The sequence below is a fragment of the Zonotrichia leucophrys genome, chromosome 5 (genome assembly GCF_028769735.1).
Source record: "Zonotrichia leucophrys gambelii isolate GWCS_2022_RI chromosome 5, RI_Zleu_2.0, whole genome shotgun sequence".
Classification (NCBI taxonomy): Eukaryota; Metazoa; Chordata; class Aves; order Passeriformes; family Passerellidae; genus Zonotrichia; species Zonotrichia leucophrys.
Window position 1 is genome coordinate 55,154,508 of NC_088175.1, and position 23,264 is coordinate 55,177,771.

At 47.9% G+C, this 23,264-nt stretch overlaps 1 protein-coding gene across 8 annotated transcripts in view; it reads left to right on the top strand.

Moving 5' to 3' along the window:
• The window catches only part of MICAL2 (microtubule associated monooxygenase, calponin and LIM domain containing 2), a 219,064-nt gene that overhangs the window by 177,648 nt on the left and 18,152 nt on the right, over positions 1-23,264 (top strand). For all 8 annotated transcript variants that reach the window (XM_064715723.1, XM_064715715.1, XM_064715721.1 and 5 more), the window contains 4 exons: positions 13,617-13,809; positions 17,788-17,963; positions 19,674-19,748; positions 22,700-22,797. In XM_064715723.1, coding sequence (XP_064571793.1) covers positions 13,617-13,809; positions 17,788-17,963; positions 19,674-19,748; positions 22,700-22,797 — 542 coding nt within the window. The remainder of the gene's footprint in view (positions 1-13,616; positions 13,810-17,787; positions 17,964-19,673; positions 19,749-22,699; positions 22,798-23,264) is intronic.

Sequence of the window (23,264 nt, forward strand, 5' to 3'; positions counted from 1 at the left end):
GGTGTGATTGCCCAGCTGATTCTCCGGGTTAACATGAGCACCTATTTGCACTGAGCTCACACACCCAATGAGCAAGCAGTGTCTGAGCACTTCCCTGCTTTCCTACTGGAAAAGTGTGGTGTAAAAGGTTCTGTAGGCAAAGTAGCCTAAACTATGCAAGTTCTAGTCTTCCACCCCAAGTGACATTGTAGACAGGCCTAAAATTGACTGTTATTTTACATATTAACGTATGTCATAAAGGTAATAAGTTAAAAGTGCATGTAGTTTTCATGCTGAACTACCAACATGCCAGAGTGCTTTGCTTGGGTGGTTTTATTGCCTGGGCCTTGCCTGGCACTCTGATGATTGGGTTTCTCTTGCTGCTCCCCTCTCCATGACCAACTCCCACCATTGTTTTGTATGAATTTTTTACATAAGGTTCAGTTTGTATAATCGCTAGGTGACAGTCTAGAAGGGGAAATGAATCCCAGCAAGACCCAAGGGCTCAGGGTGACCAGCAAGTACACTGAGGGTCTGGCTGATGTCGTAACCCAGCTGTCCCTGCCAAGGACCCCTCTCAAAGGGAAGGAAGGGCCTTTGGGAATTGATCTTAGGAGCAGTTTTAGGAGGGGGCAAACATCCTCGCCATCTACTCCATTTCACACACCTCAGCCAGGAATGTGGAAGGCAGCAGGGCCAGAGCTCTTATCTTGCTGGTCTGTACATTTGCACGACTCAGCCACTTGTATTTATTTGTGTGGGTATCCTAAAATGACCTGATGGCTCTGAAAGGGCCATGCTGTGCCCACACAGAATCTCTCAGTGTTTCAAACGTCATTTCCTGCACAAATGGCTGGGATGTGACTCCCAGTGTATTTCAGGGCTGCAGTGTGTTGTTACAAAGCTCAGCATGCTTTAATATGAAGGTCATGACATAAAGGTCTGCCATTTCAAACCCTTCCTATTGCTGTGTTTTTTACTCTCTGTTGCAGAGTCTTCCTTGCTCTTCCTGCTCAGTGAGGATTCTGTCCTTCTCCTCCTAAATCTTCTGTCTTCATTTTACTTTATAATCTTAACTGAATATTTTTATTAAATAGTTTTTAACTCTGTATTTAAATTTTCACATGGAAATTCTGTATTTTGCACATGGTGAAAATTGTTTTAGCTTTATTTATGATATCTGCTGTAAACAAAAATAAATGTAGTTCTTTATAAGTCTCCTTGTTTCATCTCTTCCTTTTATAAAGATTTCCTGGGTTCAGAGACTTAGTAGCGACTTCACGCTGGGTTTGCACCTTCCTCTTGTGGTGGATGCTGTGGTGTTACCCTGCTTGTGGGCCGAGCAGAGGCCCCAGAGTTTCCCTGTGGTGGTGTCATTGCATGTGTGTCCCTTGTGATGCACATCAAGGTCCCTGAGGAGTTGGCCAGGGTGACTGGTGCTGGGGTTCACCCTTCTGGGGATGAGGAGCTGGTGTTGGTGGGCGTGGGGCACACACAAACAGCGCTGTCCTCCTTCTTTGGCCTCTGCTACCTTTCCTTACACTGCTATTTTACATATTAACATATGTCATAAGGGTAATAAGGTAATGTGTTTGGGTTTTTTGTTGTGTTCAGGAAAAGCAGGCAATAACCCAGGATAAATCTTTATGTTTGCTGCTCGCTCTGGAGTGCTCTTCCCTCTACCTGCTGGACCCTGGAAGCTGAAGCTGGTGGTGACCTGTTGCCTTGCTTTATTTAATTACTCTTTTAAAATTTTATTTTAATTTTTGTATTTTAAGCCGGTGGTGGAATTCTTTTTAAACAACAGGTTCTCCAAAAGAACTTTCCTAAGTCTTCCTCCCCTTCATTTTCTTTCTTTTGCTTACTCTGCAATTCTTAAGCTATAATCTCTTCCTTTGCATTTCAAGAAAAAAAAGAAACAAACAAATCCCAGAAAGAATAGTCCCAAGAGTTTAATGGAAAGATTGTGTGGTTTTATTTTTTTTAATGAATTAAAACTGAACCTCACTGGGGTTGTTTGAATGACAGAAATGATTTTTTTTTAAATTGTTGCTAAAGACAACATCATTGCCAAAGAAGAGCAAATGTTATTCTCAATGAACTCTTCCATCTCCCCTGCCAAAGGAAAAGCCACCAGGCTCAGTTAAAAGTTTGCTGTCTGAGGGGAAGATGATATCCATTATGAAAACATGGGGCAACAAATGGCACTGAGGACAATCCTTGGCACTTGATTGTATCAGACAAAGCAATTGGGGTAAAACTGAATTTGCTCTTGGCAAGTTTGCAGTTTTAGGCCGAGGCAGTGACAGGGAAACATCAGAAGAGCATTTTTGCCTGCAGAAGGTGATGATTTGTGTGGCACTGAAGCCTTGAGAGGCATCAGCTGTTCATGCTGTTCTCATAAAGTTTGGCTCATTGCTGCTAAAATATCGGTGCAATAACTTGGAACTGGGGTGACATTAGAGCCTGGGTTTATTCTCCCAGAGGTGCAGGAGGCCCAGGCGGTCTCATCACAGGCAATCCTGCCAGCAGGGGCATTACCCTGCAGGAGACAGCCCATGCACTCGTGGGCAAGGCAGGACACAGTGTATGGATAAGAGATAAAACAGACCAAGTGATCAGCGTGAGAGGAGGATGTTTGTCTTGGTTCCCTCGCTGTTGGTCCAAATTATTACACAATAAAACCACACATTGCCTGTTTTGCTGCTGGTGGTGCTGCTGAAGGGAGAGCCTGGTGGGTTAAGGGCTGTGTGAGTGTAACAAGCTGGTTTGGGACTCCTTCTCTTGCTGTGTGAGCAGGAGACCTGGATCTTCCTCCTGCTGTGCCCTGGAGTTCTCTGCAGAGCCTTTCCTTTTTTTGAAAAGCCAGGCTAACCTTTCATCCTCAAAGCCAAGCAGCATGAACTGCCTAGGTGTCTGTTAATGAAAATCAAACATGTCAGCATCCACTAAAGGTAACCCACCTTTATTATAATTGTGCTAAGCCTTTAAAATTAAAAAGATCTTGCAGGTTTTAAACATTCTTGATTTGAATAGAAGAATACAGACGAAACTTCTCAAAATTGCTCAAATTCAAACGCCAGCCTTTCATTACCAAGAAGAGTAATTTCTGCTTCTCTGAGTTTCTTCTAAATTACTACAGCTGTAAAATGCCAGTGAAAGTTGCTTCTGTGTGTCTTCCAACCTCAAGCAAAGACTATGATCTGCATTTTTCCACAGCATTATGGCAATTAGTTACTGTAATTGGCTTTAATTCACTTCTGGCTCACTCATTCCTCACATTCCAATCAAAACATTGAGTTTTGAAATGCACTGAGTTCTGCATTAATATTTATGTTTTCAAAGACATGACATGGTTGCAGATGACTTGATTTTTTTTTTTGCCTGAAAGATCATGTCACTGAAGATAAGAAGATGTTATGTATCAATGCTTGATGCAGGTATACATATTAGTCATGTAAATATTTCCCCAAGTCTCTTTCCTTTACTTCATGAGCTGTGTTCACATAAAAGAAGTGAGGCTTTAATCTCATCAGGTGGTGGGCTCCAAACTTGTTTGAAATGGATGGAATTTCTGAACTGTTTTTTTGAAATGTGAAATGATGAAATTTCTGTGTTGCTATAGTATTGAATTTGCCCTTTCAGCATTTGTTCTGCAGGTATTCTATTCATTCATGTCTTTGTTTTAAGGTTTTTAGTGCTTTGAATCTGTGTCCAAAAATACTATTTTGAAGGACACTGGAAACTGAAAGTGGTGTTGCTGCACTCCAAATTCATAACTAATCCATGCCTTAATATACCAGACTAACACAGATTGCTCTAATTAAATATATATTTACTCTAAAATGATAGAAGTAGTGTGCTATCATAGCAGGTTTTGTTTGAGAATCAATTTTTCCTAAAGACACATATTCAGTATATCTAATAGGTTTCCTCTAAGTTGTTTTTTTTCTCCTTTGTTAATTTTTGCTCAGTTTGTCTTAGCACATATATGTGCACTGTGCCCTCAGATGCATTAAAAAATCATGGGAGTCTCTGGCTGGCTCTGAGAGCTCCAAATTCCATGATTTTATTTTGTGCCAGAATTCAGAAGCGTTTGTTTACGAAGTAGGTGATGGAGACTTGATGGAGAAAGTGTTTTGCTGCTGAGGAACTTGTGTAGGTGCTGGCATGGGCTCACAGGAGAGTGAGGAGATGGTGTCCTGGCATGGGGACAGTAGGAGGGGGCTCATCCCTGTGCCAGGGGTGGGAAGAGGTGGCAGGAAAGCCTCTGTAGGCAGCCGTGGTTGGAAGGCAGGCAGCTGATCCGGTGCTCAGTGCCACGCCATGGATAATGGGAGCAGCAGTGCCCTTCACTCTTTGCCATGTGCTGGCCACAACAAAGTGGAAATTGCTTCTGTTGGAAGTGCGAGGAGGAAGAAGAGGAGATGTGGTAAGAACTGAAATCTGAAATGTCAGCCACCATGCCTTTTGTACGAATCCTTTTCCAAGGGCAAAAAGCTACCTGGTGGTATCTCAGGTGAGATGAAAGGTCGAAGTTGGGACAGGACATCAGTTTGGGAATGCTGCTGGAAGCCTGATAGCCTCCTAAGGCAGATCTGTGGGATATACCTCAGTGGGATGTCTTCCTTCTGAGTTTCCAGCTGTGACACAGGCAGTGCTCCCATGCAGCCTTGTGTGTTTTGAGCTCAGACTGCAGGATGCAACTGAAGCTCTGACAGCTCTGAGCTTGGGTTTCACTTGTGTGGGCTGCTGAGCCCTGTATTTCACCAACACCAAGGTCTAACCAAGCTGGAGGTGTTTTCCTATTCCCTCTGCCAGTCCCACGTGGGCTGTGCTTTCCTGGACAGTGCTTTCTGCTCGGGATCTTGCCCCTGAGCTCACCGGGTTCATTTCAGCGGTGCTTGCACAGCTCTGCTGTTGGCACACCTCCCTGCTGTCCCCACAGCTCTCCTGAAGCACTGCTGTTTTGTAAGCTGAACTCAGATTGCTTTTTTGGTTTATTGCGCAGTGAGGAGTCAGGCAGTAAAGCGGGCTGGGTGTGCTACAGATCAATTTGTGGTCTGCTGACTGAGTTTCCTAATGCCGCTGTGTGATGCCAGCTGGTGTTCGCTTTCACCATCAGAGCTGCCCACGTTTGTGAGTAACTCCACCTCAGAGCTGCCCAGTGCTCTCAGTGCCTGAGTCAGCAGCTCCATACAAGGCCAGGCAGGGTGCCCTTGCCCTGTGGATGAGTGATGAGGTGACACAGTGCAGTGGCAGGCCAGGAGCCTCGGGGTTGGCAGCGGGGATGCAGGGTGCCAGTGAGGCTGGAGCCTGGAATGGGGCAGGGAGGGTGAGCCCTCTGCCAGCCCTGGGTGCCAGGCACCCACACCCTGCTCTGTGTTTGGTGGTGCCTTTCAGCTGAGGACCAGAAAGCCCCGTGCCAGTGCTGAGTGGCTGGGGCTCTTTGGGTAAGTACTGTTGTACTGTTCCTGCTTCACAGCCCTCAGGTGTGCCACAGAACATCACATCCCCACTGCAGGCTGGGACCAGTAATTCAGGAGGTTTCCTTCTTCCTCCCTATCCTCCAAACAAGGCTCACAAGGAATTGTTTCTTGTCTGCTTTTCCATAGTTGAGGAGCAGGGGTGGCAGGGCAGCTGTGGCAGGGTCCCCTTTCACTGCCAGCAGCAGGGAGGGATAATTTCTTGTTCCCTCTGAGGGTCCTGCTGGGGCATCTCCACCTGGTCAGCCCCCAGACCTTGTGTTTGGTGTGTGGGACCCCAGCCTGGGCAGATCAGTTCTTGCTGTTGTTTTCTGTACCACCCTCCCCATAAATACTTTGCTCCTGACCACCAGTACCTTGAGTGTGTTGTAGGCCAAAGAAGAAAGGTAGATATAATTTTAAAATTTGTTGTTTCCTGCCTCTGTTCATGCTTTTCATCTGCCTTCAGGGATGTTCTCTGGGTTTGTGTGAGCTTTCATACTTTCGTTGTCTTGGTGAGGTTCACTCCCCCTTTCCTCTTATGTGGGGCTCCCGTTTGGTCTGACTCACTTTGGCCAAGAAATCCCACAGGATTTTCTTAAAAATTAATTCCCCTCACATAACTTAAAACCAGCTAAAGAGGAGGAGGGAGGAGAAATGGGAACACTTCCTGCTGTTTGTGGCCCAGCAGCATCCAATTGATGGAGAGTTGGCTGCAGCTGCCTTGGTTGGGATTTTCACTGCAGCATCTTTGACCATTTTTGTCCGTGCTGGAGAGAGGCACGTGGGGAGCAGCCACTCCTGGAGGAGCTGATCAAAGGCAGCTGCCCTGGGCCAGCTGGTGTCCGAGCTGCTTGGCTGCTGGCAGGGAGGGGAATGGTTTTTGGCAGAGCCCAGGCTTTGTGCCACTGTGGGCAGGGGAGGAGGCGGCTGACCCAGTCCAGCTGCCCCAGCAGGAGCTTGGCTCTGCCTGAAGCTGGCAGGTTCCCAGGGCCGTGTCACCTCCGTGCCAGGTCACAGCAGTGTCATCTGCCTTGGCACATGAGTCAGGAGCAGCAGCAGCAGCCGGGCTGTGTAGGAGCTTTGGGGGGTAGGATGGTTAGGACAGACGGAGAGCAGTGATCTCTGAAGCCAGGTTGTGGAATTGGGGTTTATGGCCAAGGGCCTGGGTGCAGGCCCCTGCTGGGATTTGGGGTTTATTGCAAAGGGCCTGGGGTGCAGGGGCCTGCTGGGATTTGGGGTTCATTGCAAAGGTCCTGGGTGCAGGGCCCTGCTGGGATTTGGGGTTTATTGCCAAGGGCCTGGGTGCAGGGGCCCTTTGGGAGCTGCCAAACACAGCTCAGAGCAGGGCCCAGAGAAGAGAGGGGTAGAGAGGATGAGAGGATAAGACAGTAAAAGGGTTAAGAGAGCGAGGTCCCCTTTACAATACCATAAATAATTTCTGTGCTGAATATTCTAATTCTCACTAACCAATCTAGTACAATATACAAATTCTATAGCATTTACATACAGCCTGTAAGAATCATGACATCACCATACTGTGCTACATTTTAAACCCTGAAAACTCCTCTTTGGGCCCCTTCTGCCGAGCTGTAGGGTCTGCTCTGACCCTTGGGCCTGTCTGCAGGCAGAGGGTGGGTGTTGTTTCACCAAAAGGGGATTACCTTCAGCTGGCCACACCATTGTTTTCCAGTTGTTCAGTAGCTAAGGTATCTCAAAGCTTGCTTTCATTTCAGTCTCACTTATACTTTCCATATTCTCAAAATCTTTTGCCAGACAATCATATTTACAAGGCTTTCCTGTTTCATCTTCCCCAACAGGGGCAGGGTCAGGCTGCCTTGTGGGGCAGGACTGGCAGCACACCCAGCATCTCCTGCCTGGCCCTAGGGCTGGGGACACTGGGATGCTGCAGTGATCAATGCCTTGCCTTGGGAATCAGAGAGGGTGTCCTGGGTGGGTAGAGCTAAGCCCCTTTGGCAAGGGCAGCTTCTTTGGCACAGCTGCAGTGGCACACTGCTGCTGGGCACGTTTCTGAAGGGGACCCGTGCCAGGGACTCCCGGGGTGTTTTCACCAGCTCAGCAAAGCCCATTGTAATCTCACCTCCGAGCAGGGTGTCACTGCAAGCTTTCAGGCTGTAAGAATATCCATGTGGCTCGTGTCTGTAACAGGCAGCACAATACAGACAATGCAGGTCTCTCCACTGCTGAGCTGCACTGTCAGCTTTGCCCTCGTACCCAGAGAATAAAGGCAACCCAAAGTATCAGCAAAACCTCTTGAGATGCCAGAGGTCCTGACCCCACATCCCAGGAGATTTCTCCATTCTTGTTTCTGGACCTTGGGATCACTTTGGCTCTCCAAATGGGTTGATCCAAGGCACGGTTTTGGAAGAATTTCCATTAGAAAAAGCAGCAACTGTGGGGACATCAGGTTTCACTGCCATGTTCCTGCCTTGGGCACTTGTGACTGTGGTCACAAGGATTTGCAGGTGAAGAGAGAGACGAGAATGTTGATTCTATGTTCAGAAAGCTTGAGTTATTATTTTATGATATATATACTACATTATGAGTATACTAAAAAGAAAGAGAAGGAAAAGTTCTCAGAAGGCTAGCTAAGCTAAGAATAGAAAAGGAATGAATAACAAAGGAGCTCTCTCTCACTCTGTCCCAGAGGGAGCTCGATCCTTGATTGGCCATTAATTATACACATCCAACATGGGCCAATCACAGGTGCACCTGTTGCATTCCACTGCAGCAGATAACCATTGTTTACATTCTTTTTCTGGGGCTTCAGCTTCCCAGAAGGGAAAATCCTAAAGAAAGGATTTTTAGTGAAAAGGATGTCTGTGACAGGCACCGAGCCTTTGCAGGACAGTGCTGCTTCATGAAGGCCCTGTTAGATGCTAAAATCCATCCAGACTGAGGCTGCCATTACAAAAAGTTATTTTAAAAAAGAGAAAAGGTAGAAATGCTTTTTAGGTTATGGTGGATAATCACTCTGTAAGCAATGTGAATTTTACAATCCTGTCATTGAGAGAGGCTTGCGAATTCAGGGTTGCACTGAACTTTGCGCAAGCAGAAGAGCTGTGCTGAGTTTGCCTGCTTTTGGTTAGCAAGACAAGGCCTTGAGCCCATGAGCTTCCTGAAGGGCTCAGCCAGGGAAGGCATCTCCAGAGAGATGGGGGGAAAGGTCTTTTATAATGTCCTTGTCCCTCACTGCTGCATCTCTAACTAATTCAAGGCCTGGTGCAGACATTTCTGTCTGAGCTGGCATAACATTGAATTAAAACACTTGGCATGACGCTTAATGGAGAGAAAAATTATGTTTTAAAGGGAAGGGGTTTGTATCTGTATCTGTCCTTGGGGTCTGCAGGGGCTCTTTGGCCAAGCCCATGGATAGGAGTCAGTTTTGACCAGCCCTGACCTCTGGGTGAGAGCCAACCCAGGTACAAACCCTGCAAGCTGAAGCCTTGAGAATACTTCTCAGTTACCACAGGGCTTAGCTAAATCCTTGCCCTGTAAGGAAAACAGTCGTTTCTCTGCCCATGTGAGGAGGGCGAGGTGAGTTTTGAAATGCAGACAAAGGAGAAATTGTTTTTATCCACATTTTTCATCGTGTTTGAGTGGGAAGGCCAGATGAATATGTGATTGTTCTGTTCAAATCACTGGTTGTGTTGCTGCTCTTAAGCAGCTGAAGGCAGCTAAGCTTCACTGCTTGCATAAAAAAAAAAATTTAAAACCCCAACCACCAAACAAGCAAACACAGAGAAAAACCCCACAAACTCTAAAGCCATGTTCTTTGCTCTAAATGCAAGTCAGCCAAAGACTGGGGCAGGGTTATGGATGAGAAGGATCATCATATGTGGGTGACACAGTGCTCACACCTTCCCACAGTGCCTTGTCCTGCTCCTCCAGCCTGTTATAAAGGAATTAGGCAGTTGGGTTAATAAGGAGAATTTATTCCATAATTAAAATACAAAGGTAAAAAGGCCACAAGCAAAGCTCAGATCAGTGCTGAACCAGGCTGACAGCGTTGGGTGAGATGGGGGGCCACTCTGGCTCCTCTCCTCTGTGCATCACCCAGAGACAGCTCTCACTAACTCTTTTTTATACATTTCCAAGCTCTGAGGGTTGCTGGGAAGGGTTTCTTGCTTTCTTATGTTGATCTTATCCTCTTGGCATATTCATGTAGTTTTTCCTTCCTTGCGGTCGCTCCTGCTGAGAGTTTCCCAAACTGGTAAATAATTCACCTTGTTAGAGGAAAATCTCCTGCACTATACATTCTAGGAGACACAGATTTATCTTATTGATGATGCATATCCAATGCATATTGCTGGGGTTTGGTCAGATGAATAATCCTCTGGAATCAACATTTCTGGAGATGAATATTCAGGCTAGGATCTTGGTGCACATCGCTGTAATCTCATCAGAGGGAATTTCCCCGGGATCCTCCTTTGGCATGCCAGGATTTTCATCAGGTGAGATTACTATAGCCTCAGCATGAATTTATACGTAGCATCTATGACAAGCCCCCTTCCCTGGGTCAATTGGGTGTTTAGGCCAAGGATTAGCAGGGCCTGCAGGCCAAAGTGTGCTGTGGAGCAGGCAAATTCCCTGCTGGAAGCCTGTAGGATGCTGAGGCACAGGGAGTGTGGAGTGAGCACGGTGGAAATGAAGTAATTCCTCACACAAATGCTATTTTGAGGGCCTGTTTCCTGAGGAGTGGGGCTTCCTCTGGTGAGGCCCCACAGAGGTCATGGCATGGCACCCTCTGCACAGCAGGAACAGGGCTGTGCCTGCTCCATCCTGCACACACCATGCCTCTGCAGCTTTAATTTAGATAAACTCAGTTCCTCTGACTCAGCCTCTTGGCTTCTAGTCAAAAACCTCCTGTCCTGGGGAGGAAATGATTAGGCTGCTGGAGCATCTCTCTCATGAGGACAGGCTGAGAGATTTGAGCCTTGAGAACAGATGACTGAGGGGGACTTAATCAAAGTCCATCAGTATCTGAAGGGAGGATGCAAAGAGGGCAGAGCCAGGCTCTGCTCAGTGGCGCTGAGCACCAGGACAAGAGGCAATGGACAGAAATTGGTACACGGGAGATTCCACCTGAGCATGAGGAAGAGCTTCTGTGCTGTGCAGTGGCTGTGCAGGTTGCCAGGGAGGGTGTGGAGTGTCCCTTGCTGGAGAGCCAGGCACAGAGTTAGCAAAGGACTCAAGCAGCAGCAGCCTGAAGTCCTTCACTGTCAATCTGAGGTCCTGGCAGTGTCAATCTGCACTATGATGGGCACTGAGGTTTACAGCTTGCTTTCCACCCTGAAGTCAGAATTCCAGAAAATCAGGGTCCTCCTGCTCAGCCTTGCTGTGCTGACATCTCACTGAGGACCAAGGATGGCTGGCTGTTCAGGATTCAGGGAGAGCTGTCAGGCTGGAAATTTCTGAATGACCTGCTTCTAATTTAGCCTGACATCTGTCCAGCAGCATAAATATGTGCCTCACCTTTGTGTGAGTACTCAGCCTCTGGGCTGATTCAGCAGAAATTATATAGCCCTTCTTCTCTAGCTGTGCAAAATAAGAGCTGTAAAGAAGTCCCTGCAGAATGTGTAAGCCAGTGTTGGAGTTCACGTGCCCATGTGGGTGTCCCACACACAGGAACACCAAGGTGGTCCAGTCTCTGCTTTGATGGAGCTGAGTGCAACGTAATTTATTCAATTTATTTGTCTCACTACAAATACTGATAAAATATGTTAGTAAGGAGTGGGTTTGCTTTCAAATCCTTGAGTGGTTTGAGTGGGAAGGGATCTACAGAGATCTGCCATGGGCAGGGGTGCTGGTCTTGAACCTGCTTGGCATCACTGTGGATGTAAACTTAATTTGCTCAGAAAGGACTCCGCTGTTTTAACAGCCTTCTGGGAGGCTTTAACAGCTCCTGGGTGCAGAGTTCAAGGAATGGAGAGGTTGTAATGCCAGAAAGAAATTTACAAAAAAAAAGAAGAATGCAATAGAAAAAAGCAAGCACAGAAATTTGCCTCTTCAGAGAGGTAATGGTGCCATCCATCACTGTCATCTGGTGTCCTGATGGTGGCACCCTGAGGTCCTTCACCAGCCCTGTTACGTGTCCCTTATGGTTGGAAACTGGATGTACAGCAAGGCATTGCAGAGGGACATGTTGACTGGAAATGTGTTCACATTCAGGAACCGTGCTAGCAATCACTGTAGGTTGTCTGTCTGTCTGTCTGTCTGCCTGTGGGTTTTGATGGTCTCCAGCTGTGTGTCTGTTAGTCATAAACATGTTTTCTCCTCTTTCCCTGGTAGTGTGGCAGGGAAAGCATAGTGAGTGGGGTGGGAAGGAACGCACTGAGTTTGCGAGCCAATGGCAAAACTGACTTTCTTTGGCAGCCCCTTGAAGTGACCTTGGGCAGTGTTTATTGCCAGCATGGGTGCAGAACATATAGAAAGAGCTGGTAAAATATTATTTGCATTTGCTTGCTCTGATTTTCATGTAAAATGCACCATCTTTTAAGGAGAAAGTTGAGTTGGAGGATTTGGGGTTTACAAATTGGCTCAGAACACTGAATTTTCCTTAGCTGCTGGAACCCACAGCATCCTTGGGTGGGTGGCCTGGTTGGGCCGAACTAGAAGTCAGACATAAAAATCAGAGAGGTATGAATTTCCTCCCATCTCCCAGAGGAAATGAAACCTCTGCAGTCAAGAAACACGTGGCTGCTGTGGTGCTATTGAGCTGGATGTAGGGCCTGAGCGTGTTCAAGCTAAAAACTCCTGCAAAGAGAAGGATGGAGTGAGTGCACTCCTGCAATAAATGGAGGCACTGCAAGTTAAATAGGAGTTTAATTGATGTTAACTAGACGGTTTGCTCCAGGAGATTGGAAAATAAACCATGTCCCGAGTTTGATATTTTTCCCCCAGTCTTACAGATGTAAATTAGAAGCACCAGTGTTGAATTGGATGCAGGTAAAGCACCACACATGGGCACAGCCACTCTCCTGGAGCTTGTCATTTGTCCCTTCTGCAGCCAGCCCCAGGGAACTTTGTAGCTGATATGTTTGTATCTGCTTGGGTTGGAGATTGTGGGTAGATAAGGTTGCTCAGAAGTGAAGGATTTCACAAAGAGAAATGATCTACTGTCTTAACCACTTGGGGTGAGCGAGGGAAACATGGCTTTATTCTTTATTTCCCCTGCCTGAATGTGAAGTTTAGGGACAGCACTGTTCAGCTGCTGGGATGCTGCTGCTTTTCACAAACCAGGCTCTGTATTTGCTGTACACAATCAAAAATAACCTGAGGGGGGGCTGTGTTTATTTTCTTCATTCCCGCTGTCCTAAACTGACCTAAACTTGCAGGGTGAGGCTGAAGGTTCAGCCATCCAAGCAAGGTTGGTTCATCTGCCTCCTGCCATGCACACAGGTCCATAAGAGGCTGGAAAAAAGCCCATAAATCCCTACTTGTGTGGCTGGCACGTGTGGCACTGCTGCCACCAGGCTGATGTCACAGGACCTGTCACATTCACATTCTCTGAAAAATCCCTTCATCCAGGATTTTTCTCCTGGGAAGCTGAGAAGCCTTAGAGAAAAAGGAAAACAATTATTACCTCATTTGCTTCTCCTGTGTTGTGCTCACATGTGGAATGTGTTTGGAGATTGTTTACCCACAGGTGATTGTTTCATTGGATTTTGCTGTGAGTTGTTTTCACTCTTTGGCCAATCAGGGCCAAGCTGTGTCGGGGCTCTGGAAAGTGTCACAAGTTTTCATTATTATCTTTTTAGCCTTCTGTAAGTATCCTTTCTCTATTCTGTAGTATAGTTTAGTATAGTGTTCTTTAATATAATATAGTATCATAAAATAATAAATTAGCCTTCTGAGGACATGGAGTCAGATCCATCATCCCTCCCTGCCACGGGGGTCCCAACAAGACGGACCCGCAGCTGCAGAAGCTGAGGCTGCCCCTGAAGGTTTCTTCTCTCTGGATCCAAGCTGAGGAGCCCTGACAGGGCTGTCCTGGGCTGGAGGGGTGTTTCTGCCATGCCAGAACTTTGCCTGTGCCTTTGGGGACCCCAGGCAGAAACCACCAGCCAAGGACCACTCAAGTGCAGGGGCAAGGTGCCCCATGGACTCCCTCCTCCCCTAACAGCCTGCTGTCCCCTTTGTGCCTTCCAGGCTGCTGCCTGCCCATGGCTGATGAGCCCAGCTCCCCCAAGAAGGCGAGGAGCATCCCTGAAGAGCAGGAGCTGGAGCCCTGGTTGTGCCCCCCTTCCCCCGAGTGGGCCATCGTGAGGGTCATCCCCGAGGAGGAGATGGCTGAGCACAACCTCCTGGCTGTTCGAGTCATGGTCACCAGCGATGCTAGCAGGTACCTAAAACACAACTAAACCTACAAGAGCAGTTTGCTTTTCCTTTTTCTCCTTGGGTCATCCCCAAGGAGGAGATGGCTGAGCACAACCTCCTGGCTGTTCAAATCATGGTCACCAGTGATGCTAGCAGGTACCTAAAACACAACTAAACCTACAAGAACAGTTTGCTTTTAGGAACCTAAAAGCAACTATAAGCTGAGCACAAGCAGTTGTGGGAAAAGGTAACCTAAACAAAACTAAACCTACAAAGCCCGTACTGTTGTTCTTCCGCGCCATAATCCCAGAGGAAGAATCATGCAGGAAAGCAACACACCCCAGGGCCTGTCAGGGTCATGCTGGATCACGGGCAGCTGCTTGGCAGGACGTTTGATACACAGGATTGAATCTGCAAGGGTTGTTATCATGCATCCTGTGGGTGCCACTCCCACCTGGGGCATCCTGCACTCCACACCCTGGCTCTGGTTTCAAATCTGGTCACCAGTCTGAGGCTATGAACTGGACCTCAAAAGCCAACTACAGCTACATGAGATAATTTGCCTTTCAGGTTCTGTGGAATGCTAACGAAAATCATAGCATAATATAGTACTGGATGTATGTACAACAAAGGAGGGTGGGAGAAAAGAACCAAACAAAAAAAACCCCACAAATGCTCAGAATAACTGTTGTTCTTAACCGCAGCCATAAATCCCCACAAGGCACATGAATCACTTTGCAGGAAATGTTCAAACATTCCCATCCCACACAGGGGCCTGGATCAGAGGGTAAAACATTGCTGTGATCAGCTTGGGTTCAGCTCTTGGAATGGACAGTTTTTGTTACACAGGGATTTGGGATTTGGGCAATGGGTGTGTTATGGCAAAAGGTGCATCCTGTGACGTGGCCACCTCCCACCTTGGGCCTCTCCTGGGTTTTGAGAGCCTGCCCATCCCTAAGAAATCTGAAATCTGATGAACCTTGGGGGGAGCTGTCAGAGGAAGCCCAATTTCTACATACTCTTGAGAATATATTTGCTTTTGGGCAGGGTTCTGTGGCAGTTCATTCCATCTGAAGATTAGATTGGTTTCCCCTGAGTAAAGCACTTTTCCTTACTGAGAACTAAACAGTAAGAGGGGAAGTGAAAAACAAAAAGGAGAAAAGGCAAACCCAAGAGACCAACTGTTGCAAACACTGCTGCTCTGCTGGGAAGCTCATTCAGATTCCTGACACCCTCCAAACACCCACTTGTGGTGCTGTGTTCAGCTTTTGGGGAGCAGCCTGGCTCTGAGAAATGCAACCTTCTGCTGTTCCCTGAGGTGGCTGTAAATGGGGTTTGTGCCCTGTCAGTGCTGGGTGCTCTTACAGGGAAGGATGAGCCTGTCCATGAGGAAATGGAGAACACAGGGAAGGGTTTCCTGCCTGTTTGACAGCTCCCCTGCAGAGCAGGTGCTGCATCCCCTGCTAGCACCCTGCAGCTCCTGGTGTCCAGGCAGTGATGGGAGCCAGCTAATGCCCTGATCTGAGGGATCAGCTCCTTCCCCTGGGGCTGGACAGCAGGACCTGCACAGGGATGACAGCGCAGAGGGTGCCAGTGGCACAGGGTGAATGTCCCACTGCCCCCTCTGCTCCAGCAGGACAGTCCCTGCCTGAAAGGGGGGGACAAGAGAAACAGCAAGTGACACATGGCACTGCTGGGCTGGCTGCAGGGAACTCGGTGGGACTGGGAAAATGAGCAGTGACAGCTGTGCAGTTCAGGCTTTGAATAATGTGAATAATGACCCCCCTTTCCAGCAGAGACAAGAGGAGAAACCTCATACTAAAGCACTTACCTCCTTGCTGGCCAAGGAAAATACATGTTTTGCTCTTTAAAACAGAAAGATATCAATCAATGTTCATGGCAGGGCTTTTTCCTTTCCTTTGGTGTGGCGTTCTGCCCAATCTCAGTGTGGTGTCTCTCCATCCACACCGGGTCTCACACAGGGTCAAAGCCTTCATATATTTATACTTCTACATATATATGTCTGTATCTATCTGTATGGTTGACTTTGCTTGAAAGTCAGCTTAAAAAGTGTGTTTTAGCATGACATTCAAGGACACTGTGGTTCAGCCTGCTGTTCAGAGAGCAGTGCACATGGAGAGGTGCTCACTTCCCTGCTGTCCTGCCTGCCCTGGCCTCCCTGCACTGCTGGCTGGATCTGGGTGCAGCTGGGGGCCAGCACTGGTGGGTGCAACCCAAATGTGTGCCTCTATACAGGCCTGCAGCCTCTCCTCTTCCTCTTCTTCCTGCTGGGCTGTGACAACAAAACCCTGCTTTCTTCTGTATAAACACAGAGCAGCGTTCTCCTGCCATGCCAGCAGGACTGCTCACGGTGTGAGCTCCTCTTCTCTTGAGGCACAGCTATTAATCATCACAGGAATAGATTTAGGTGGGAATAGATTAGGTTGGCAATATTGTTGGCATGCAAAAGAGGCTGGGAGGGATCCTGCTGCAGTGCACTCGTGTGGCTGCAATGGCAATGTGGTCACATCAGAAGGGCTGATGGTGTCTGTTCCCTACAGCCTGGATTTCAGAGATGAAAGAAATGGCCTGGTTACTAGAAAAAGGGCTAATAATCACCTCAAAAGGTTGTTGTGCCCTGAGGCAAGGTCAGGATGTGCACGGTGTGTTTGTGTGGTGCATTTTTAATTACATTTACTCAAAGGGATGCCATAATCTGCCTCTGATCAGCTCAGGTGCCTCCCTGTGCTGCTCACTGTTCCATGGGCTGACTCAGTGGTTCCCAGGAATGAGCAGAGTTTGTTTCCTTCTTTCCTACACACACCTTTTGCACATTTGAAGGCTGCTTAAGTAGCTTCACTCAATCCTCTCTCTCTAGACTCATGCTCACAATTTTCTCCAGCTTCTTGACTCAGCCTTGCTTGCTGGGCCTGTGGCTGTCCTCACGCCTCTCCTCCAGGCTCCTTTCTCCTCATATTTTCACAAATCTGCAGGAAAAATGTGAGCAGGGCAGGGTGCATTGTTTCCAGGACAATCCCAGCGCTGCAAATGCAGTTTCCCTCAGTTCATGCTTGCAGGCAGAAGTGCCTGGCCTTGCTGCCTGAGCACTGAGGGGTTTCACTGAGGGCATTGATCCCAGGTGCTGAACCTTGTGGCTGTGGGTGCAAATCCAGGCTCTGATGGCAATGGGGATGCTCAGCTGGGTACCACCCACAGCAAATCACAGTCCTGGCATCGTGGTGATGAAAGGAGGAAAATGAGGCCATCAGCTTTGGCTGCCAGGCAGCTCTTCCTCTGAAACACCCACACTGCTGTCAGGGCTCATGCTGGTGCTGGTTGCACCCCCTGAAATGCCCCACTTCCATCTTGCCCTTGTGAAAATCGCCAATCACTTGTTTTTAAAGTTTTAAACGTTTAATAGTAATAAAATGGTTATAAAAATAGTAATACAATTAGAGTGATAAAAATTTGGACAATTTGGATTAGGACAATATGAGACAATAGAGACAAAGAGTTATGGACAGTCTGGGTGCCTCTTTCTGGGCAGCACAAGCCCAAAAAAGGCCCCACGTTAACAAAGGATTAACCCTTAAAAGCAACAGCCTGTTGCATATTCATACACCTTATACATGATGCATAAATTCCATTCAAACACAGGATTCTGTCTGGGCAGTGTCAGCTTCTTCCTCTGAATCCTGACAGCGTCAGAGTGAGGTGGGAAGTTGTTAATTTCTTCTGATAATGGGGCGATAAATTCTTTTTATCTTTCTCTGAAAGATTCAGGTGTCCTGTGGCTGCTATCTCACTGCGAATCCTCCCTTTAAAAAAAAGTATCTTACATAGCACAGTTTCTATTTTCACATTATAACCTAAAACTATATTTACCACATACTTAAGAGAATTAATGCAGCATCACTTTCTAACACAACCCATTTAATACTCATTTCAATATTTGCCAAAAGCCAATCACAAACCACGCGTTTTTCTCTCCTTTTCCCTGTAGCTCTGAGCTGGAGCTGGATGTGCCCGGGGGCTCCTCGAGCTCGGAGGTGGGTGAAGCCCATCCCTCGGTGCCAGCCTCGCCCCCCGCCTGCTCCAGCCCCATCCCGAGGTGGGCATCGCTCATCAGGAGCCCCACGGTGCCCCAGGAAAGCTCCAAAACATCCAAAGTGGCTGATGGTAAGCAGTACCCTGGCGTGGGGGTTCTCCAGCAGCCTCTCTGGGGGTGCAGACAGGACTGGGGGAGACTTTTCAAAGTGGAGGCCGTTCCCTGCAGTGTGGCCAGGTTGTCTTTTGGGGGGTTTCTGCCTTTTTGGTGCACCATTCCCACAGTGCAGGGTAGCCTGGAGGAGCTGTGCCTCGTGCTTGGTTTGCAGGGGTGGGATGGATGTTTTCCCACCAGTAAAATGTTAGGGTGGTGTTAGGCAATCTGCAGCATTGCCTGGGCTAGGGTGAGGCTGGGAATCACTGGAGAGCTCTGCTTGCAACAATCTGGGTTTCTACAGGTAGCTGCTGCATGGTTTTGTATGCAGTGAAAGCACAGGCAGGAAAGGACATAGCTAGCAGGGAGGTGGGGAGAGGTTCGGGAGCAATCTGCCTTCAAATGGAAAGAAACTCTTCTCTGGAGCTGGTCACAACTAAAAGATGTGCTCAAAACAGCCAAAGACATGGTTCTGCAGAAAATAAAAGGCTGCCAGTGTTTGTTTCTTCCCATCTCCCACCACTCCCACGTCCATACATGCATTTTTAATCCTAGCAGAAAAGAGGGGATTTTACACAGCAATTTCAATCCCCTCTTGAATAAGGAGCCCTTGTTTGAGGCAAAAGGACAGCAGCAGACCCAAAAGGTGCCCAGCAGCGTGTGGCTCCATGTAACCACCAAAGGATTTTGTCCCTCTTCATCCCCAGTTTCCCACTGGCCCCATCCCTGTTTGCTGGGTCTTTTTCCTGCCCCATCCCTGTTTGTTGAGGTGTTTTTCCTGCCCCATCCCTGTTTGCTAAGGTGTTTTTCCTGCTCTCATCCATATTTGTTGAGGTGTTTTTCCTGCCCCATCCCTGTTTTCTGGGCTGTTTTCCTGCTCCCATCCCTGTTTGCTGGGGGTTTTTCCTGCTCCCATCCCTGTTTGCTGAGATGTTTTCTGCCCCATCCCTGTTTGCTGGGATGTTTTTCCTGCCCCATCCATTTGCTGAGGTGTTTCTTCTGCCCCATCCCTGTTTCTGGATGTTTTTCCTTCCCCATCCCGGTTTGTTGAGGTGTTTTTCCTGCCCCCATCCATTTGCTGGACTATTTTCCTGCCCCATCCCTGTTTGCTGGGTCTTTTTCCTGCCCCATCCCTGTTTGTTGAGGTGTTTTTCTGCTCCATCCATTTCCTGAGATGTTTTTCTTGCCCCATCCCTGTTTGCTGGGATGTTTTTCCTGCCCCCATCCATTTGCTGAGGTGTTTTTTCTGCCCCATCCCTGTTTCTGGGGTGTTTTTCCTGCTCCATCCTGGGGTGTTTTTCCTGCCCCATCCCTGTTTGCTAAGGTGTTTTTCCTGCTCTCATCCATATTTGTTGAGGTGTTTTTCCTGCCCCATCCCTGTTTGCTGGGCTGTTTTCCTGCTCCCATCCCTGTTTGCTGAGATGTTTTCCTGCCCCATCCCTGTTTGCTGGGCTGTTTTCCTGCCCCATCCCTGTTGGGTTCGGGGTCAGGCAGGGCTCGGAGCTGCTCCTGCATCCCTGTGGATGCGCGCTGCCCTCTCCCGGCTGCAGCTGCTCGGAGAACGGAGCCCCTGCCCCGGGAATTTGGGGTTCTGCTCCTCCACCCTCCTGTTCTCCCCAGCTCCACGTTTGCTCTCCGGCTTGTGCTGCATTAGCTGACCCTAATGTGTCCCCTCTGCTTCTGCCCAGCGCTCCAGAGAGCCAACAGTTTCCAGTCCACGGCGTTAAATAAGTATCAGAATTGGAGGAGAAAAATCCAAACGAGTGAGTAGAACCTGAGAAGTGATTGTATCTTCTATTCATGCTGTTTTCCTGTCCTTTAGCTGTCTGTATTCCCTCCTCTCCTTTAGAATTTCTGTGGTTTTGAGTCGCTAGTCACTACTAGTTTTGTATTTTGAGTCACTAGTTGAGAAAACAGAGATCTAAAACGCACCAAAAGTTTCTTTCCATTTTCTTACCCTCAAAAGATCAAACTCCCTTTCTGTGTGACTGCACCCATCAGCAGGTGGTGTCCACTTCATTCTCCAGGTGGGAGCACACAGTCCTGTCCCAGAGGTGCAGGTTTTGTCTCTAGCCTGCCTGCACTGATTGCGTTTGACCAGGTGTGGCTCTGGGGCTGACCTGGTGTCACTCACTGGAAGAGCTCCTGGAGGTGCCTGTTGGCACACTCCCACTGGTGCTGTCACCTCTTTTCTGCTGGGAAATAAACCCAGGTGATATTTCTGCGTTGGTGAAAGGGACAAAGCCAACCCCAAGAGGTGAGATGGTGAAAATAAATGTTAGTGGTTCTTGTCCTCTAGCAGTTTTCCTTGGTTTGGGCTGACCTGCCTTTCCCTGTGGGAGTCACACAGGAATGCAGTGATTTTGATAGAGATTGTGCTCTATTAATTTCTGATACACAGTGTGGTCACCCCTCCCAGAGGTAACCTTCCTCCTGGGCTGGGCTCTGTTGTATTTGGGTTCCCCCCAGAAGGAGGCAGGAATGATGAATCTGACTCCATATTCTCAGAAGGCTAATTTATTATTTTATGATACTACATTATATTAAAGAATGCTATACTAAAGATACAGAAAGGATACTTACAGAAGGCTGAAAAGATTTCAGCTTGCTTTGAATGCACAACAAAGCTTTGAGATTATTGTCAAGTCCCTGTGCTGTGGGATGAATTTTTATATCTCAAATGATGAGATAAGATGCATTTCCTCTGCTTGGCATCAGCCTTGCCTTCAATCAGGCGCACATGAGCACTGTCACTGCCCACCCACAGTGCCCCGGAGGCCTGGGTGCCTCAGGATAACTCAGTAAATCTCAGCAGGGCACACACAGAGCCATTCCATGCCCCTGAGAGGAGGCTCCCACAAGCTCTATGAAGGTCTGTCCCTGCAGAGCAGCTGTGCCAGACAGACAGACAGACAGGGCTGCATGCCCTGGGATTGCCTGTGCCAGGAGGCTGTGCCGTGCTCTGAGAGGCTCCTGGGGTGTCCCACTCAGGGAGGCTGCCCCATGCCTGGCACGAGCAGGTGGGACAGGGTGTCCCCAAGGTCTCCTGGCATCCCTGCCAGCCTTGGCTCTGCCTCTGGAGCGCTGTAAAGCACATGGGAATTGGCACAGACAGCAGAGTGTGGCTCCACCACAGGCTTGGGTTTGAAGTCTCGCCTGAATTGATCTCAGTTTTCAGAAGATCAATCAATGATGATTCTTGATCCAGGTTTGTGTGTGGGGTAAGAAAGATTGTTAGAGAGGAAAGCAGAGAAGACTGGAGGGGGTGTCACTCTTAATTCTGACTGATTTTCAGCTTGTTCTCAGCAAGGGCATTACTTACAGGTTTGCCAATTAATTTTTCCATCATTCTGTTAAAATCTTCCGTGTGCCTCAAGGGCTGTAGAGGGAGCTAAAAGCCTTTGAGAGGGAAGCAATGTGCAGCATGAGTCTGCCTGCAGCTCAAGTACGCTGTTAAAATGAGGTGTAAAGCACAGTCAGCATACACTGGGAGAAGAATAAAAGCTTTTTTTACTCTCTGGAGGAAGACTGTAAGTCATAGTTTCTATATTTAATCCAATTTGATTAAAGGAATTCATGTGATCATCAGTCACATGAAAAAAACCTCAGTCTCCTTTTCAGGCATATTTCCCCAAACACATATGTTTCATAAACAGCACAGGGTAGGCAGCCAAGGAGAGGAAATCAGTGTCATGGCTATATTGGCTGAAAGGCTCAGAGCAGGATATTACCTTTCAAAACCTTTAATCCCCATGCACGGCCACAGGGAACGCCGTGCTCCTAATTTATCTTGGGATTTGGGGCCAACAAGATCATGATAGTGCCCTAGGGAACTTTTTTTTTTTAAATTTTAAATCCTGTTTTGAAAGCAAAGCTGAAAATACAGGTTCAGCATCTTGGTGGGAACGAAGCTGTTTTCCCTGTGACAGGTGGGGGCTGTGGCTTTGTGTGGAGCAATGTTCTCAGGTGTGCCCATGAGAGCTGGGGTGGGCAGGAATTCTCCCCATAGACTAATGCTTGGCTTTGGGAGTTAATGACTGAGCTGTGAATGTACTTGTCATGTTATAGCTGGACACAATAATATCTTGGATCAGGGATACTTTTGTTTGTCCAAAGATTATTTGTTATGTAAAATTCCCATAGGCACAAGTAGGGAAAGTTCTCCTGCCTCCCTTCAGGTGGGTGTTGCCTCCTTTAGTAATTAATTACCCTGCCTGATCCCAGCAGATCGTGTTGCCTGTTGTCCTGACTTGGGAGACTTTTTTCTGTCCCTGCTGCCTGCAGGTGGATGTATTTCCTATTTTGTCCCCATTCTGATGGACAAAAGCCCTCTCAGGAGTCATCCATTTCCTTCATTTCTTGGAATTACCCAAAGTTCAAAAATCACAGGTTGCTTTGACTGCTTCTGAAGCCTGAAGGCCCTCTAAAGAGGACTGGCTTTCCAGAAGTTTCCTGGAGCTCCAAAGCTGCTTCACTACATCCAGCCCAGAAGTGGAAGCAGTTCAGGTCCTGAACTGAAAATATCAACATGTGTTTGGCACAGCAGGCACACACATATGTGAGTGAGGCCATAAACTTCAATGCTGCAGGTCAGTTCTTCAGGTTTAACTCTACCCAGGAGGCTGTTTAATCTTCTGCTCTTCTTTTTCAATTGCATGCTTCATTTTAGACAAAGCCAATACCAATGGGAAGGTAAAAGTTGTGTCTTTTGCAGGCTTTCCTCTGCTGTCAAGCAAGAAACCTGGGCCACACGGGAAGGAGAGCTCAGGGAGCTGCCAGGGTGGTGCTGCAGAGGAGCACTGCCAGACACAGGTACAAAGGGAATTGTGCACAGCAGGATGGCTGGGACTCTCAGCAAGCTGTCCCTGCTCCTTTAAAGAGCTTTGGTCCTCACAGTGACCACTGAGGGTGGAACCAGACTTGTGCTGTACAGAGGGAAGAGACTTGGATTTGATGTGATCATTCCCAAATCAGGTGTCTGCGAGACTCAGGCCTCAGTCACACAAGGAGTTAGCCACTAATCTGTCGCATCAGTCATAAAGTCACAGAATAGTTTAGGCTGGAAAAGGACCTCACATCTCCCACTGCTCACGAGCATCTTCTGTGTCCTTCAGGATCTCAGATTTCCATGGTGTTTTCTGAAGGCCTTTTGTTTTTAGTTTTTTTAAGAATGAGGAAGGGTGGGCCTGCCGTGAGTGCAGCAGAGCAGGAGTCCTGGCTGCCCATCCTGAGCAAAGAGTCCCTGGAGCCAGGTGGAGCAGGGACCAGCCCACATCCTC